We start from the raw sequence: 18,067 nt of genomic DNA, 5'->3' as shown, positions 1-18,067 counted from the left end.
GCTCAGCTCAGCTCAACTCACGCACCGCACAGCGGCAATGCACTGTATTGTATGCGTGTCAGTCACTGTGATTTTGTCTGATTTTCTTTACTTTGAAGAAATGATTATCAAAATTACGAAAACATGGCGAGAATAATCACAAAATAGGATTTAATTTCATACCTCTATTTATGGAAACTTTATAAAATTGCGGCAGTCGTGAATTCGTGATGGAAATTGATTGCAGTATTAGCGATGTTTAGTGGTCTAGGTTCCGCTAATATTGATCTACCAAAACAAAATCGATCGCCAAAAACTCGACCCCTACGCTCCGTCTCGATCTCTTGCAACTGCGAAAATGTACCTGTTTTGGCGTACTTGCCTGCGACATGGTAAGCCAGGTAAGGTATGGAATATGATTCAAGTTTTTTACGACCGATTTTTGTGTATACAATTTTACACGGAGATACAGTGTGCGGACCAAGAAATGCAAACAATGAATACGAAGCTAGAAGAGAGCGCGCGGCCGCTCGTAATCGTTATGGGGGCGATTTGAGATCATTTCACTTTTTGATGTCGCCCCCGAAATCGGATTTTGAGCCTATTTCGGGGGCTGTTTATGGTGTTTCCGGGGCGAATCCGCCCTCCGCCCCCGTGTATTTTTTTGGCTGGACTTTTCATAAATTCCACATGAAGAATATGAAATCTCCATGACAATAGGAATGAGAATGATTTGAATATTTTGTTTATCCTAATGCAGGAATTTCTTATGATGGAGGAACTGAAGACATTGAAGCATGCAGACTCCCTCTCCTCCATCGCGTCCGATGCTAACCTTCCCATCCCTGAGCAGATCGGAGAACCCCTGGAAGAAACTGAGACGAATGATAGCAGTAAAGATGAGGAGAGGACAGATACCTTCACCAGCAATGACGTTACTGTAGCGTTCCTCCCTAACAACAACAAGGAAAAAGATGGGCTGGTTGCAGATAGTCTAGCCATGAAGCATATAAATGATAACAGAGAGGAAGAGGAGAAAGAAGAAGAGAGGAGAAAAAGCAAAGAAGGATCAAATCGGGATGTTGATGGGGATGATGGGACTCCTGAACGTGGAGAAGATGATAATGACATCATTCTTAGGAACCTAGGAGGATCTTGGGATGCCAAAGTAAGCCAACTCAGCAAAAATGAAAATGATGGGGTGAACTGTATCAAAAATCTGTCCCAATCATACAAAACAGTTTGCAATTTTATGATCCAATTGGCTTGAAGTCCTCAAATCAGTTACAAAGTTACAATGGACTATATTACAGGAAAAGTTCATTGGTTGGAGTAATAGTATGTAGATTAGGCTTCTACCAACCTATTAGTAGGCAAACTTTCGTCTACTCTTATGGACTTTCTCAAGCCAAGTGATTCTTCACACATTTAAGTTGCTGTCTGCTGCCTCAAGATCTCTGGAGCAAAGATATGTGATAGGGAATAACAAGACTCCACAAAGGATTAATCCTTTTGATCCTGATGGAGTCTTTCACAAAGTATATAATTGACCATTTTATGTGAACCAGGTGGGTGTTTCACAAAAACTAAGATCGACTTTGGGTTGGACTTAACTATGGCAGGCTGTTCATGCCACTGGTTGCTCTCACTATTATAGGCACTCAATTATGATCTTTAGATAACACTTTTTACTTCAATAATGAACTATCAAAAAATGTAGATTCGTGACCACTATTTGTACGTCTCTTGAGAAACTAATGCCAGGAATGGAACTAGTGGCATGAAAGACCTGCCATAGTTAAGTTCAACTTAAAGTCGATCTTAGTCTTTGTTAAACACTCCCCAGGAGATGCATTTGATATCTTAAACCCAAGATGATAGTAATTTCATGCCAGTCCTGAGACCCTCAATGTAAGCTTACAGGATAAGATTTTTGAAAGACCTTGACATGTACTTTATAGGTTGGATTATGTGTATATATCTTCCAAAATTTCAGAAGAAAAAAACATGAAGTAGGCTGAGAAAAATAAAGATTTTTATCGTCTATGATTATCCTTGTCCACCACTGTGTGGCATAAGCACACAATAAAGAAAAAAAAAACATATTAAACTTTTCGTAATTTGCTACAAAGTGCAAGTCCTCAAAAAATATATTGAATTTTATATATTCCCTTTTCTCTGTCCTGGTATGATGCAGAGTGGTGATGACAAAGTTGGTTTCACTCTGAAGAACATTGATTTTTCTCTGCGAGCCGGACAGCTTGTAGCCATCATTGGGCCTGTGGGTAGTGGCAAGGTGAGATTTATAATCAGTTTCTTCTTCATCTTCATTTGATCGGTAGAGTTGATATGAACAATTTTTCTGTTTACACAGTCAAATTTAATGTATACCTCGTGGGTCTTTCGCCAACGAATATTGGCAGGCTTCATTAGAAGACTGGTGATGAAGACTAGCTGCAGATTGGGATATAGCAGCCCAACAGCCCAGTCTTTTGATATCAAACAAAAGTACATACAGTAGAGGAAACAACCAAAAAAGCAAACAACACATAAAATATATGAGTTAAAAGTACATATACATGTAATTGATGTGTTAGTGTGCACATTCACAGTGGGGGTCAGTTGGAGTTCAGGCCCATTGTGTTACGCAATTAGTTTAGTTCACACTGGTATATTTGATGATTTAGATATGATTTATACAGGCACACAAGTAACGTCCATCTTGTGGATAATCAGCAAGTCAACAAACCAGGACTTCACAATGGATTACATATTGAACGTATACCGTAAATTTCCGTGTATAAGACACTTTTTTCCTGAATTTGGGGGTTCGTGTTATTGGTAAATCAATAATGATAAATCAAATATCAATTTTAGCAACTGTCCACCAAAAAGGTGGACAGTTAAAGTGTCGACTTATGCCCCCTCCACCTGCACTGTGCCTCGCAGTGTCTCATAGTATTTTTTCATGATTAACATTTATTTGTCAAGCACTACATAGGTTGTGTGCTGTGAATGAGCATATGATACCATTCTTTTTCTTCCACCAGTCTTCCCTTCTCATGGCTATGATGAATGAGCTCCCAACACAGACTGGTGACGTTATTGTCAGTGGTAAAATAGCCTATACAGCACAGCAGCCATGGGTATTCTCTGGCACGCTAAGGGATAACATTCTGTTTGGCAAGAAGTTTGACCCAGACAAGTACAAGGAGGCCCTGAAAGTCTGCGCGCTCAAAACGGTGAGGGTCGCTCTGAAATTTCAAAGTTCATTTTCAAAATTTTCTGTAGCAGACATGCGTTTGTGAGACAAATTGCATCTGTACTTCATGTGATTGCATATTTAGGTTAAAAAAATCACGGAAGCTTGTGATACAAACCGAGATACATTGTAAAAACAAATATAAAAGCACAAAACCTTATGACAATGATCAATCTGCATTATCTGTTTTAAATATACTTCTGAGTTTCATGTACAATAAAGGCTTGTTCAGATATGAAAAAACAGCTGCAAAAAATGCAATATTTTTTCAACGTGTAAATAAATAGCAACGGCACACAACAAAAGTCTTGTGCCTATTCAATGAGCTCTGTGTCATAGAGTGGTGACGTCATCACAAATCTATTTTTTGAATTTCTCAATTTTTCTTCATTTCCTCCTAATGCTTAGGAGCCAGAGCATGTAACACTGAGTTCCCATAGGCAATCTTTTTATTCAGATGGTCATATCTCAGCCAATACTTAACATATTCAATTGGTTTTCGACATTTGGACATTATTTTTGATGCTCTGTCGGAAAATGAAAACAAAATTGAGACATTCTAAAAATAAATTTTTACGACGTCACAGCTTCGGTACTCTATAAGATACAGAAATGTGAAGCACATCACACTTTACTTCATCTCTAAAAAATAAATGCTGCATCATATCTGAATGAGGCTTTAATAAGGACATTTTGTTGATAATTTCAGTTGACCTACGGTAGCTAGCTCTGTGCCTGCACATATTTGATACATAGAATTGATTTTACTTTTAAAAGTGAGCTCTACACTATTCATGTTCACATTATTAAACTGTTTCAAACCTACATGTATCAGCTTGAAATGCTTGCATTTAAAAAGAACCAAAATAACATGTATTAAACATAAATAATAATAATAATATTTAATTTTTATATAGCACTTAATACAAATGTCTCTAAGTGCTTTACAAATATACTATTACCCCGGTCATTGGATTCAGTGCTTGCCCGCACACTATTCGCACAATCTCCACTCCCTGGGGAGCGTTCCAGCCGGGCGTTACTTGACGCTCACAAGCTGTTTGACCAACAATGATGGCCGCATCCTACCGGGTACCCATTTGACACCTGGGTGGAGAGTAGCAAGTGGTTTTATATCTTGCCAAAGGATATTAGTTACTGCTTCACTGTATAGGTGCAGTTTCATTCATATTTTGTATCTGATCTTTGTGGAAATGTACTCTGAGACGATAATTTGATGTCTTCTTTGATGTAGTTTACTTTAGATATATCAATGAATTACATGTATACATAGATACTCAGTGCATGTTTATGTTATTAATGTTGTCAACAAAGTGATAATGTTGTGCTGTCGGAAGAACGTGATCTTACTAAATTTTGAAACATCTCTTCTTCAATTCTTCACATCTATAGGACATTGCACTTTTTCCTGACGGTGACCTCACGCTGGTCGGAGACAGGGGCATCACATTGAGTGGAGGTCAAAGGGCAAGGGTCAGCCTGGCCAGGGCTGTATACCATGAGGCCGATGCATACCTATTGGACGATCCTCTTAGTGCTGTGGATACAGCGGTCGGAAGACACCTGTTTGATAAGTAAGAAATGGTTTCAGGAGCTCTGGCATTCGACTTGGTAACGATTGCACTGGGCTGTATGTCGTTTAATGTGCAGGGTTGGGTGGGGATTGCAGTTTGGTTTCAGTTCAGGTTTAGGGTTTGGTCACTAGGTTTACTGTTTGGTCTGTGGTTGAAGTTTATAATTTAGCTAGTGTAGGATATTGACTGCAGAACTATTGCCATTGTTTGTTTTGAGGTTGATTTTTTTAATGACGATAGATGAATTAATCTCTCTCTGTCTTTCTCTTTCCTCCCAATTTATATTTTCTCTCCTGTCTTTTCTTTCTTTCTCTCTCTATTTCTCCTGTGTGTGTGTGTGTCTTTCTCTCTGTCTCTCTCCTCTATCTCCCTACCTTTATCCCTCTCTTTCTCTCTCTCTCTCTTCTACATTTGTAGATGCATCAAGGGTCATCTAAGAGACAAACCAGTTATTCTAGTCACTCATCAGTTACAGTACCTGGATGCAGCAGACTGTATAGTCGTCCTCAAAGATGTAAATATATTCATTTTATTGTTGTCTTGTAATTGTTGTAATTTTACAGTCCATTAGGCCTACCAAGTTTGAGACTCTGTTAGAATCATTCTCCTTCTTTGATTGAATGTATCTGCCTTCATTATTTGTTCTTGCTGAATTGTATATCCAAGTTTGCAGTTTAGTACGTATCTATTTATCTGCATAAAAGTGATATATTCACACTTTTATCATAATAATTGTATCCCCAGGCAGTATGCCGGTGGGGTACTTTGGATTCAGCAGCGTTACGTGTGCGCTCTAACTGCCACATTCCTTGACGGATTTCTTTCAAATTTTGTATGGAGGTGTATCGTGGTATAATCTCAACACCTCTAACTTTTGGTGATGCTGCCCCCAGTGTTCCGTCTTCTATAGGGTAAAAGGCCATATTTTATTCTTGTGTGTGCTCTAACTGCCACATTTCTTTACAGATTTCTTTCAAATTTTTTATGGAGGTGTATCTTGGTATAATCTACACACCTATAACTTTTGGTGATGCTGCCCCCAGTATTCCCTCTTTTATAGGGTAAAAGGCCATATTTTATTATTGTGTGCGCTCCAACTGCATCATTCCTTGACGATTTCTTTCAAATTTTGTATGGAGGTGTATCTTGGTATAATCTACACACCTACAACTTTTGGTGATGCTGCCCCCAGTGTTCCGTCTTTTATAGGGTAAAAGGCCATATTTTATTCTTGTGTGCGCTCTAACTGCATCATTCCTTGACGATTTCTTTCAAATTTTGTATGGAGGTGTATCTTGGTATAATCTACACACCTACAACTTTTGGTGATGCTGCCCCCAGTGTTCCGTCTTTTATAGGGTAAAAGGCCATATTTTATTCTTGTGTGCGCTCTAACTGCATCATTCCTTGACGATTTCTTTCAAATTTTGTATGGAGGTGATCTTGGTATAATCTACACACCTACAACTTTTGGTGATGCTGCCCCCAGTGTTCCATCTTTTATAGGGTAAAAGGCCATATTTTATTCTTGTGTGCGCTCTAACTGCATCATTCCTTGACGTATTTCTTTCAAATTTTGTATGGAGGTGTATCTTGGTATAATCTACACACCTACAACTTTTGGTGATGCTGCCCCCAGTGTTCCGTCTTTTATAGGGTAAAAGGCCATATTTTATTCTTGTGTGCGCTCTAACTGCATCATTCCTTGACGATTTCTTTCAAATTTTGTATGGAGGTGATCTTGGTATAATCTACACACCTACAACTTTTGGTGATGCTGCCTCCAGTGTTCCGTCTTTTATAGGGTAAAAGGCCATATTTTATTCTTGTGTGCGCTCTAACTGCATCATTCCTTGACGTATTTCTTTCAAATTTTGTATGGAGGTGTATCTTGGTATAATCTACACACCTCTAACTTTTGGTGATGCTGCCCTCAGTGTTCCGTCTTCTATGATTAAAAGGCAATATTTTTTTGAATGGTTTGTGTGTGCTCTATAGGCCACATTTTTCAAGGGATTTTGTTCAAATTTTTAACAAAGATGTATCTTGGTATAATCTACAAGCATATAGATTTTGGTGATGCTGCCTCTAGTGTTCCGTCTTTTACAGGGTCAAAGGTCTTATTTTGATAGATGTATTTGTGGCACTCTAGTTTGCAGTCTAACTGCATCATTCCTTAACAAATTTCTTTCAAATTTTGTGTGAAGGTGTATCTTGGTATAATCTACAGACCTACAACTTTTGGTGATGCTGCCCCCAGTTTTTCGTCTTGTATAGGGTGAAGAGTTCATATTTTGGTGCATGGGTGTCTAGTTTGCGCTCTGCAGATCATATTTCATGATGGATTTCTTTCAAATTTTGTATAGAGAATTAGAAATGTATCTTGTTACCAATCGACACTTTGGGTGAAGCTGCCCTCATTGTTCCGTCTTTTATATGGTCAAAGGTCAAATATGTCTTTAATGCGCTCTAATTACTGCCACATTTCTTGACAGATTTCTTTCAAATGTTGTATGGAGGTGTGTCTTAGTACAATCATCTACACCTTTTTAGTGTTTGTTGATGCTGCCACATGTGTTCCGTCTGTTATAGGGTCAAAGGTCATATTTTGGTGGCTGTCTTTTGTGCGCTCTAACTGCCACATTTCTTGACAGATTTCTTTCAAATTTTCTACAGAGATGCATTATACTCTAATCTACACACATATTGTTTTGGTGATGCTGCTCCTAGTCTTGACAATAGTCTGAGCCACTAGTGGCGATCTCTACGTCATCCTTTTTTGTCAGGGAGGGGAGAGGGGATCTTTATCCCTCCTTCGAACATAAGGATGACACAAAATCGCTGCCACTGCCGGGGGATACATTTGCATTGCGCGGCAATACAGATTGCATTATTTCTAGTTGTTGTGAGATTGTGTTGATGACGATGATGATGATGATGATGATGACGCAGAGATGCCAACCGTTACGGTTTTGCCGTATTTGTTACGGTTTTAATGCTCTTGTTAAGTACATTATAGCGAATGCCACCTTATCACATAGCCTCCGTACACAGCGCTGCATGACGCACGCAATTACTCATAAGTTCACTGAATTTGACTACACAGGATAGGCACTTTCGCGCACATGGTCCGTCTGCCGCCATCTTGTGTAATTCCGAAACAACACGGCCGCCGTCATTACTGTTTTGATACTAGTATACTATGTGCGGTCGTGCATTTTGGGGGGAGCATGGTGGTGGATGATCGTGCGCAATGATTGTGCGCAATACCCGTTCAAAGTATAGTAGTGAAGACTTTGGTGATTCAGCGGGGGCATTGCAAGTGCGCTATACGGTGTGTTGTTGTTCATGAACGCCGGGCCTAACGGCCTGGGCTGGTGTGTCTGTGGTACTGGTGAGTGAAAGTGTGCGTGTGTAGGATACGAGTTCTGCCATTTGACTGTGGATTTGAATTTGCCGTTCCACGTTTGAACGAGGTGTTTTCTTCCTGAATATTATCATGGATTCACTCAAAAGAGCGAGTACCCAAGGAGGAGATCCTTTGACTGCAAACAGATTAAAAAAAACGTTTTTATGTACATCTTTATTTTGGACTTGAAAATGGTAGGTTCAAAATGCAGTAAGAGTGATTGGGTGTTTGTGTATGTTTTTCGCGAAAATTATGCTGCGGTGTCTTGTGTTACGGAAAGACCCCCATTTGTTACGGACAAATGTAAATATTACTGACAGCCATCCTATAGGGTTGGCATGTCTGATATTGACGATGATGAAGAAGATGATGATGATGACGATGATTATATACATGTACATTAGGGGCAAGTTAGGACAACACCTATTCTGAACTGCTCTAATCTGTGGTTTCCTTTGATGATTTTTTTATGACCAGGGTGAAATGGTAGCATGCGGAAGCTTCGAGGAGCTCCAGACCACTGGGATAGATTTCGCTGCTCTCCTCAAGGAGCATGAATCACTCAAGCAAGAAGACGTTGTCTCGAGGACCAGCTCAATTTATTCAATCCCAGGCGCCATAGCAACGGAGATCAATCCTCTTGCTGATGATATCATTCTTGAGGTGGGTTTTCATCTTGCTGTGGCATTCAAAACTTGCTCCCAAAATTCCTTGACAATTCTTGTTATTGTTGCAATCTAGTCATCGATATGATTTTGAGTATCTTTCAACACTGTCACCTTCAGAAAGGTAATGATTATTTTATGCCATTTATATATTTGACAGGCTGATGAGAAAGCAAGCGATAGACAGAAAGAGACCAAGTCTGAAGGCACGGTGGCGTACAAGGTCTATGTAACATTCTTCAGGGCGGGGGCCGGTATTCTTGGGTTCATGGTCCTCATGCTCTTCAATGTTAGCAGTCAGGTGGGTGAAGAAATACAGTGAAACCTGTGTATAAAGACCCCTTTGTTACATTACTTTCGGCTTACATATATATATATATATATATATATATATATATATATATATATATAGGCTGTTATTTAAGGCAGGGTATTCTACTGACACTACTTCAGATACATGTACACTACCATCTACTGCTCACAATATTCTGATGTGTCAACAGCCATGTCCCACAATGCATTACCAACTGCATGACGCGCTTGTGATGATGCTTGGGTACAGGGCCCCAAAATTGCTTGATGTACGCCTTCACAGAAGATGGTGCAATTAAAAATATGTTACAGCAGTGGGAGTGATACAGGTAAAATACCCTGCCTGTAAGTCATTCATTCTTTACTTCACAAAAGGTGAGATGCCAGTTAAATTCAAATTCATATTCAAATTCATGTTCTATTTCAAACTCAAATTAAAACTCATTCTCAATTTCAAGCTCAAACTCAAATTTAAACTCAGACTCAAATCCGTATTCAAATTGGTTAATGAAATGTAATCTTGACATAAATCCCAGCTGAGTTCCAAGCTACCTAAAGTTATATAACTTTGGCCCCATTTCATAAAACTTGTTATACCGGTAAGTACAAAATTCAATAATTGTTATAAACTACTGAAAACATTGAATTTGATAGGCTATGAGCAAATTTGTTACACAAATGTGAAACTTTAGTTGTTATAGATTTTTTTAATTATAGCTAACAGCTAGGCCCCTAGACCTGATATATCTACCCACTGTAGAATTACACAAGGCAATGTATTATTCTTTTCTCTAACCAGGTGTTCATGAACCTCACTGATTGGTGGTTAGCGCAATGGGCTTTCGCTGAGGAGACGGCATGTGCTGAGTTACTCAATCGTTCATGCATAGTCGATACGGTCTCGCCGGTAAGTTGAGGACAAGGAAATATAACAGAGAATGCTGAGTTCTTTCCATGTCAGTGTGGGAACATATCATAATGAGAATGACCCCATAAAAGAGTTGCTCTTCACCTTCCCTCATGTTCGATAGGAAAATAAATAGCTGAAAAGTTTGTACCAAACTTTCATGAAACATAAATGTGTAGTCCCATATACCCATTTCTGTGTGCAGTGCAAGATATTTGTTCACAATGATGTCCCATTTGGAACATGAATATGGGGCCAAGTCAAAAGTGAAATGTTGCAAAATGCATAAAATTGTTATTTTCAATAGCATTTGTTTGATGAATTGTGTTTTCAAAAAAAACAATTGATGCATTTCTCAACATTTCAATTGTGACTTGGCCCTATTTTCAGGCGTACTGCACAGTCCATGTTTACATACGGTAATCGTTACAATTGGGGTATTTTGTAAAAGGGAATAAACAGGCTTTTCAATAATACCAACGTCATATATTAATCATATAGTAACAAGGGAGATATCAATGCTCGAACTTGAATTGCAGAACTTTTTTTGAAGACTTTATTATTTCTTCCATGATCATTTCAGGATAAGACGTTTGTAGATGAGATGGATGTCGACCGGCCATACTATCTTCAAAACCTGTCCATCTTCCTCTGTCTCTTCATCCTCTTCAGCTTCATTCGTAATTATCATTTTTTCATCATCCTCGTCAACGCCGCCACCGTTCTGCACAATAGAATGTTTGAAGCTCTCATCAGGGCCCCGATGCAATTCTTTGATACAAACTCGATTGGTGAGAACAAGAGCGGGTAACCTTGTCCTTAATTGCCATGGGTGGAAAATTCAACAACAACAAAAGTGTGGACAATGGGTGTATAATTTGGACTAGAAATGGCTTCATCTTTCAGAAACTAAAACCTTTCTAGATGGTGGCAACATTGGGGACCACAATAGACAGATGGTCTTTATAGAGAGGTGGCCACTAATACAGGTCTGACTGAACATTCAATTTAAAGTTTAGTTTCGTGGAAAGATATCTTATACCCAATCTGACAATGTTACAAAGCAATACGAGTCAGAAGTACACGTACATTAAAGTAGATATTCATTGATTTTAAATCTAGCTTTATTTTCATTATTGCAAAGTTGAAACTTTGATTCGACAAGGTTATCAAAATTCAATGCTTGGAAACATTCGAAGTAATGATTATTATAAATTACAAAACGCTTAAATACAGCCCCGGCATAGCACCTGAATAGCTCTCCGAACGCTGCTGAGATGTGTGAGATCACAGCAGGGACATGATTTGCACAAGCAGACGATGTACCATGACATCTCACACATTTTCAGTGCCTGTATTTTCATCTTCTTTTGAGTTCTTTCTCTTACTTCACTACCGCCAGGCTAAATGTATAATCTAATGCCTCCCTCTAAACCCCGCGCATGTTTTTTTTTTCATGACAAATGCAGCGATACAAAAATAAAGGAATCTGTCGCTTGTAAACAAAATAAGACGCCATTGTATATTCAGCTGCAGACACCGCGGTATGTTCGGCGTTTTAAGAGGGAACAAATGCCGTCCTTAATATCAATCCGGGGGCTTTTCAGTTTGAAAGGCTGGTTTCTTTGATTGTTAATTAACCCCTATCCTGTGTATTTACAAGCAAAAGATTTTAGTTATCAGAATCGGGTCATGTCCCCTTTTGATCGGTTTGACGTGCCAGTACATTTATATACACTAAACTCATTATAATTTGACAAATAATAGCTTTGCAATTATGTTCATTCTTTATGGGATGTCGTCTGCTTGGGCAGTATTGGTCCCTGTTGTGACGTCATTAAAAAATCGTAATTTTTCTGGCGAATCTCTCGTATATCCCAGCTGCTATGGAGGTGGTTGTATTTTATTTTTTATAAATCACCCGATATGTAGCTGACCTCAAACTTGTACGATGGCCATCTGTTAGCTTACCAGTTTCTAGTGATACATTAGTTGACATATTTGTGATTTTCTTTGAATTTCACCTTTAAGTTATTACAATTTTATGAAACTTAGTGGTGTAGAAGGGCTTAAGGCCCCCCCCCCCCCCATGATCTTGGCCGTCGGATGTTGGATGAACACAAAAATTTGCATATTTGTAGATATTTATGTAAGGAACAAGATGGTATAATTAGTTTTTTTCCTAATATGCAAATTTCTGTTGTTATAGCCTAATTAATTATGCAAAATGCTAATTTTATGCATTTTACAGAAAACATATCAGACTCCACTTTTTGAATGTTGAAACTCATTATTCATATGAAACTTCTTTTCTAACACAAAATATTTGTTTTGATGTAATTAATAATGATAATTTATGCAAATTTGATGCGATTTTCAAATATTTATTTTCTTATGTATTTTATTATTTTTTTATTTCTTATTATATCTATTGTTTTTATTTCTAATGTATTCTTTTGTTCTGGAATACATCAAGTTATTTTGAGAAACATATAAAAGCAATTTGATATCAATTCATACCTCCCACTTAGGAAGAAATACATCTAAAATGCTATTCACATTTCTGCTTGTACATGAATATACATGTATGCAATTGTAGCACTTTTTGATGACATGCGCATACTAATTGTTATGTAACACCTTACGGGTATATCTGATTTTGACGAAAATGGTATCAAAATGTGCGTAAGGCTAGAGGGAAAAAAGTCATGAAACGACAATTCAAAATTCCAAGCAGTTGCGGTGCAATCTTCGAAAATGTCGAGGGGGGGGGGGGGCCTGGGAGGCCCCCTCCTATGATCTCGGCCGTCGAATGTCCAATGAACACGAAAATTTGCATATTTGTAGATATTTACGTAAGGAACAAGATGGTATAATTAATTTTTTCCTAATATGCAAATTTTTGTTGTTATAGCCTAATAAATTATGCAAAATGCTAATTTTATGCATTTTTCAGAAAACTCTACATATTTGTCTGTAGACTTGTGAAGAATCTTAAAAATGTATTGAATAAATGTTTCCTTCATCTCAAATTCATGAGGTTTCATTATTTTTATGATATTTGAAAATGCATAGGTTAATTTGCATAAATTATGAATATGCAAATTACGCATTCATGAATATCAAATCTGGAACTATATTTAGGGAACTAGAATCATTACAAAAATTGTCAGACTCCACTTTTTGAATGTTGAAACTCATTATTCATATGAAACTTCTTTTCTAACACAAAATAATTATTTGATGTAATTAATAATGATAATTTATGCAAATTTGATGCGAAGTTCAACTATTTATTTTCTAAAGTATTTTATTGTTTTTTATTTCTTATTATATCTTTTGTTTTATTTCTAATGTATTCTTTTGTTCTGGAGTATATCAAGTTACTCTGAGAAAGTGGTGACCCCTCGTTTACTTTGAAGCTTGGTTGTACGAATTTATTATTCCCAGATTTTTTGGACTTAGCAATGTTTTATCAAATGTATTCATTCTGGATTTTGTATCGAATGTTTTTTATGCTCTTGCATTTATACGCGTTTATTCGATGCATACCATGTCAATACTCACTGTTCTATTTTTGGCAGCTAAACAGCCGTTCGCATACCATGCTTGTTGTTTACATTTTTTCAACATGCCATGCTTGTACATTTCTTAGGCTGTTGTAAATTACTGCATACACTATATTATACAATACATGCACTTTTACATTTTTATCAGCCATTGATTCTTGTGACATTTTGTACTTTGCTCATTTATATCTTTATCGCCTTTCATCTGTGTATTGCATACACAGCTTCAATTCTGGCAGGGGAGTAATGTAGCGGCTCTTACATAATTCGCCCTACTTACATTCGCCCTACTTTCACCGTACATTCATGTCTCCAGTATTTTTCCATCACGCTACTTATTTATATTCATTATTCGGGCCACGTGTGTATTTCCTTCCAATCGCGCATCGTGGTTCCGCACTGTTCACCCCGCGTATTTTCAACTCCACGAGGTTTTTCTCCACTCCCGCTTTCACCTTGGTCGAGTCAAGACGTCTCCGCAATTTCCTCTCCAGGCTGTATTCTTCTGTGCCTTTCGTCTTTTCTACGGCACGTCAACTCTTTCTCTGCCGTGTTCATTGGGCTGCAGTCTTCCAGTGGAACAGTTAAATTAATATCCGACATGGCGTTTGATTCTTAGGGAATTTAATCACCTAAATAAAAGAAATAGAAATAGATTTCTTTCCTACCTTGTCTCGTAGAAACACCTGTTGAGTACAGATACTTGGAACATATATTATATCACAAGTAGTAGTTCAAATATTGCACAGCACCCGTAGAAAGAATATATAAGACCATGTACAAAGTAATGACGCTTCTTCGCGAATTAAGTAAAGAAGAAGAAACTTATAATCTCTATAAAGTAATAAGGCCTCAGAACCGAGTAGAGAAACAAGCGAAGAAATAGGACAAGAATTAAGATGAAGCTGAATTAGCTTTGCTGTTGATCGATCGACTCTCTAGAATAGGTGTGCTCTATATGAACAGCTCAGGAGAAGAAACTGGCAGCTCCCAGCGGAGAATCAAACGCCATGTCGGATATTGATTTAACTGTTCCACTGGAAGACTGCAGCCCGATGAACACGGCAGAGAAAGAGTTGACGTGCCGTAGAAAAGACGAAAGGCACAGAAGAATACAGCCTGGAGAGGAAATTGCGGAGACGTCTTGACTCGACCAAGGTGAAAGCGGGAGTGGAGAAAAACCTCGTGGAGTTGAAAATACGCGGGGTGAACAGTGCGGAACCACGATGCGCGATTGGAAGGAAATACACACGTGGCCCGAATAATGAATATAAATAAGTAGCGTGATGGAAAAATACTGGAGACATGAGTACGGTGAAAGTAGGGCGAATGTAAGTAGGGCGAATGTAAGAGCCGCTACATTATAAAAGCAATTTGATATCAATTCATATCTTCTCATTTCTACTTGTACATGAATATATGCAATTATAGCACTTTTTTGATGACATGCGAATCCGATTTTGACGAAAATGGTATGAAAATGTCATGAAACAACAATTGCAAAATTCCGAGCGGTTGCGGCGCGATCTCCGAAAATGTCGAGGGGGGGGGGCCTCCCAGGTCCCCCCCCCCCAGTACAGTAAGGGTTAAGAATAGATGTCTGTTTTGGGCCAGAAGGGTGTTTAAAAACGTATGTTCTTTTATTTATGGTCTCAAGTGATAATGGGTATATTAACAGTTTTGTTAAAGTTGTGTAAGAAATTGCATTGGTAAACATGTATACATGTCCCTTTCTAGTGAGATTTAACATATTTTATTCACTCTTCGGTTTGTTTTTCAGGGCGTATATTAAATCGATTCTCAGAAGATATCGGTTCAATGGATGAGCAATTACCTACATCCTTTGCAGACTTCAATATAGTAAGTTCTATTATTCACAGGGAATACTTTCAGTACATCCTACTAGTACATGTAAAGTAGTCATTTATCGTGCAAAAAGATTTGTGTAAAAGTGATCTAAGATTTGTATTCTTAGTTTAGTCAAATGTTGTACCATTTTCGACCTCAGTTTATGTGAAGAATGGCAGTACTTGGTAAAATAGAAGTTGATTTCCGGGAAGGCAAGATGTAAACTTTGTACTTGTACTGTCTTCGGCATTCACAGCATATATATATATTATAAACATGAATATGTAGGCTTCAAGGTGGGATAATCTATCCTTTGCCAGTACAATAGCGGGTTTGAATGTTTAAACCACTCAACCATGACACCTCTGTCATCATGTCCTATGATTTATCTTACAGATATCATTTCAAACTCTAGGAGTGATCATCGTCATCAGCATCTTCAACCCAATCGTCTTAATATTCATGGTGCCGCTGTGTGTAGCATTCACCCTCGTCAGACGGTACTACCTCGCGTCATCAAGAGATATCAAGAGATTAGAAGGGATAAGTGAGTCCATTTTTCTGTCAATCGTTTGGTTAGTGTGTCAGTTTATCTATCAGTCAATCGTAGCATCCACTCTATCCACTCTGCAAGTGTCATTACTTGACTTTTTTTCTCCCTCTCCCAGCTCATACATGTAGCTCCGTCTTTGGTCACCTCTTAAACCTTCCTGCAGGGGTTAGTCACCATCAGAGCCTTCAAGGTCCAAGAGGACTTCACCAAGCTGTTTGACATCCATCAGAACACCTGACTAGGACATGGTTCATTGTCCTCTCCATCTATCTATTCTACACATATTAATTCATTTTGATTGAATGACATTTGTGATTATCTGACTCACTTTAAACTGTCCATAACTCGATCTTCTCTCCCTCTCCCAGCTCGTAGTCCCGTCTTCAGCCACCTCTCGGCCTCTCTGCAGGGGTTAGTCACCATCAGAGCCTTCAAGGTCCAAGAGGACTTCACCAAGCAGTTCGACCTCCATCAGAACACCCACACCAGGACATGGTTCCTTTTCATCTCTTCCACCTGTTGGTTTGGTATCGTGCTAGATTGGATGGCCATCACCTTCCTTGCCATTGTAGCATTTTCGTGCATCATCTTATCTGACAGTAAGTTGATTATTCAAATTCTATGAATACTTGTTGTATTTTTTCCTTTTGTATCATATCCTTTTTTTCCCTGTTCTCAGATGCTCTCTCTTGATTGTCTTCTGCTTTAAACAAGATTTTATTCCTTTACACACAGTGTACACAATTCCGTCTCCATGCTGTATTATGCATATTTTACCCCTCTCACCCCTTTTATCTCACCTATCTTTCCTTTTCCCCTTCTCTTTTTCTTCCCATTGTGGTCTCTTGCATCCTAATCTCCTCTGTGTTTGTTCTTTCTCCTCTTGTACATTATGCTTGTTTTTCCTTCGCTCCTCTTCTCCTGTCCTACATGGATCACTTGTACTTTCAGCTCTTACCCTCTTCAAATTTCTCTGATTACCATTTCTTTGTTCTGTGTTTTCCTAATCTCTACTGCTGTTGTTTTACTTTTACTTCTCTCTATTTCTACATAACTATCTGCTATTGTAAGATTGTAAGATTGTAAGATTGTAAGATTTGATTGACTCTATCGATATAACAATAGTATAACAATGATAAACATGTGATAACATGAAAATTGATAAACATAATAAAATAATATGAACAAAGACAAACATGTGATAATATGAACAATAATAAACATGTGATAATATGAACAATAATAAACATGTGATAATATGAACAATGATAAACGTGATAATATGAACAAATAAACATATTTACAAATCAAGGCGAACTGGGCAATTCACCCTCCTACCGCTACGAGTGTGCCTATAACAACATTGCTTATTTGTGAGCTATCATTTACAGTATTACCATCTACCCTTGACTCTTTTGAAAAATGTGACATAATGATTCTAACAAATTTGGCTAATTTCTTAAGCTGGCAAGCGTGAGCTGTATTAAAAACCTTATCCATGTGCAACGCACTTGTTATCTGGTTTCCCTGTTGGTGTTACGAATGCTACTGGGCTTTGTTGTCTTTACCTGTAGTACTACGTTTCCTATTGACTTTGTAGTGCACATGTTTTGCTTTGTTAAAGCCCGTCTGTACTAGCTTGGCCAGGAGGGATTAGACCACTCAGCATGGTCACTGGCAGGTGGCTATCTCATCAACTCAGCTCTCAATTAACATAAGAAAAAGAGGATCATAGGGGACCAACGGGCACCGCTTAGGCATTATTTTCTATACAGTGCGTCCCAGATAAAACGAAACCGAGAATTATCGATGTTTTATCATAACTTAATCACAATTATAATTGATAAATGACACATATTTGGAAAGCATAGATCCTCCTCTTTCATTTGATGCAACTCATAATAATGCATATTTCACGCATGAGTGATTAAAATCAATTTGAAGAGAGGAAACCGAAAAGTCGTTTGG

The 18,067-nt window shown here is 38.1% G+C and overlaps 1 protein-coding gene across 4 annotated transcripts in view; it reads left to right on the top strand.

Annotated features, from left to right (window-relative positions):
* The window catches only part of LOC579421 (multidrug resistance-associated protein 4), a 53,905-nt gene that overhangs the window by 18,839 nt on the left and 16,999 nt on the right, over nucleotides 1–18,067 (top strand). For 3 of the 4 annotated variants that reach the window (XM_030982370.1, XM_030982369.1, XM_030982372.1), the window contains 12 exons: nucleotides 740–1,147; nucleotides 2,177–2,275; nucleotides 3,030–3,221; nucleotides 4,655–4,836; nucleotides 5,254–5,350; nucleotides 8,723–8,908; nucleotides 9,071–9,211; nucleotides 10,022–10,129; nucleotides 10,713–10,920; nucleotides 15,479–15,558; nucleotides 15,943–16,093; nucleotides 16,468–16,698. In XM_030982370.1, the coding sequence (XP_030838230.1) occupies nucleotides 740–1,147; nucleotides 2,177–2,275; nucleotides 3,030–3,221; nucleotides 4,655–4,836; nucleotides 5,254–5,350; nucleotides 8,723–8,908; nucleotides 9,071–9,211; nucleotides 10,022–10,129; nucleotides 10,713–10,920; nucleotides 15,479–15,558; nucleotides 15,943–16,093; nucleotides 16,468–16,698 (2,083 nt within the window). The remainder of the gene's footprint in view (nucleotides 1–739; nucleotides 1,148–2,176; nucleotides 2,276–3,029; nucleotides 3,222–4,654; nucleotides 4,837–5,253; nucleotides 5,351–8,722; nucleotides 8,909–9,070; nucleotides 9,212–10,021; nucleotides 10,130–10,712; nucleotides 10,921–15,478; nucleotides 15,559–15,942; nucleotides 16,094–16,467; nucleotides 16,699–18,067) is intronic. The other variant, XM_030982371.1, reaches the window with a different exon arrangement.

Source organism: Strongylocentrotus purpuratus, unplaced genomic scaffold, assembly GCF_000002235.5.
Source record: "Strongylocentrotus purpuratus isolate Spur 01 unplaced genomic scaffold, Spur_5.0 spur5_scaffold_12, whole genome shotgun sequence".
Lineage (NCBI taxonomy): Eukaryota > Metazoa > Echinodermata > Echinoidea > Camarodonta > Strongylocentrotidae > Strongylocentrotus > Strongylocentrotus purpuratus.
The sequence above is the reverse complement of the archived record's forward strand: the minus strand, read 5'-3'. Positions and strand labels throughout refer to the sequence as shown.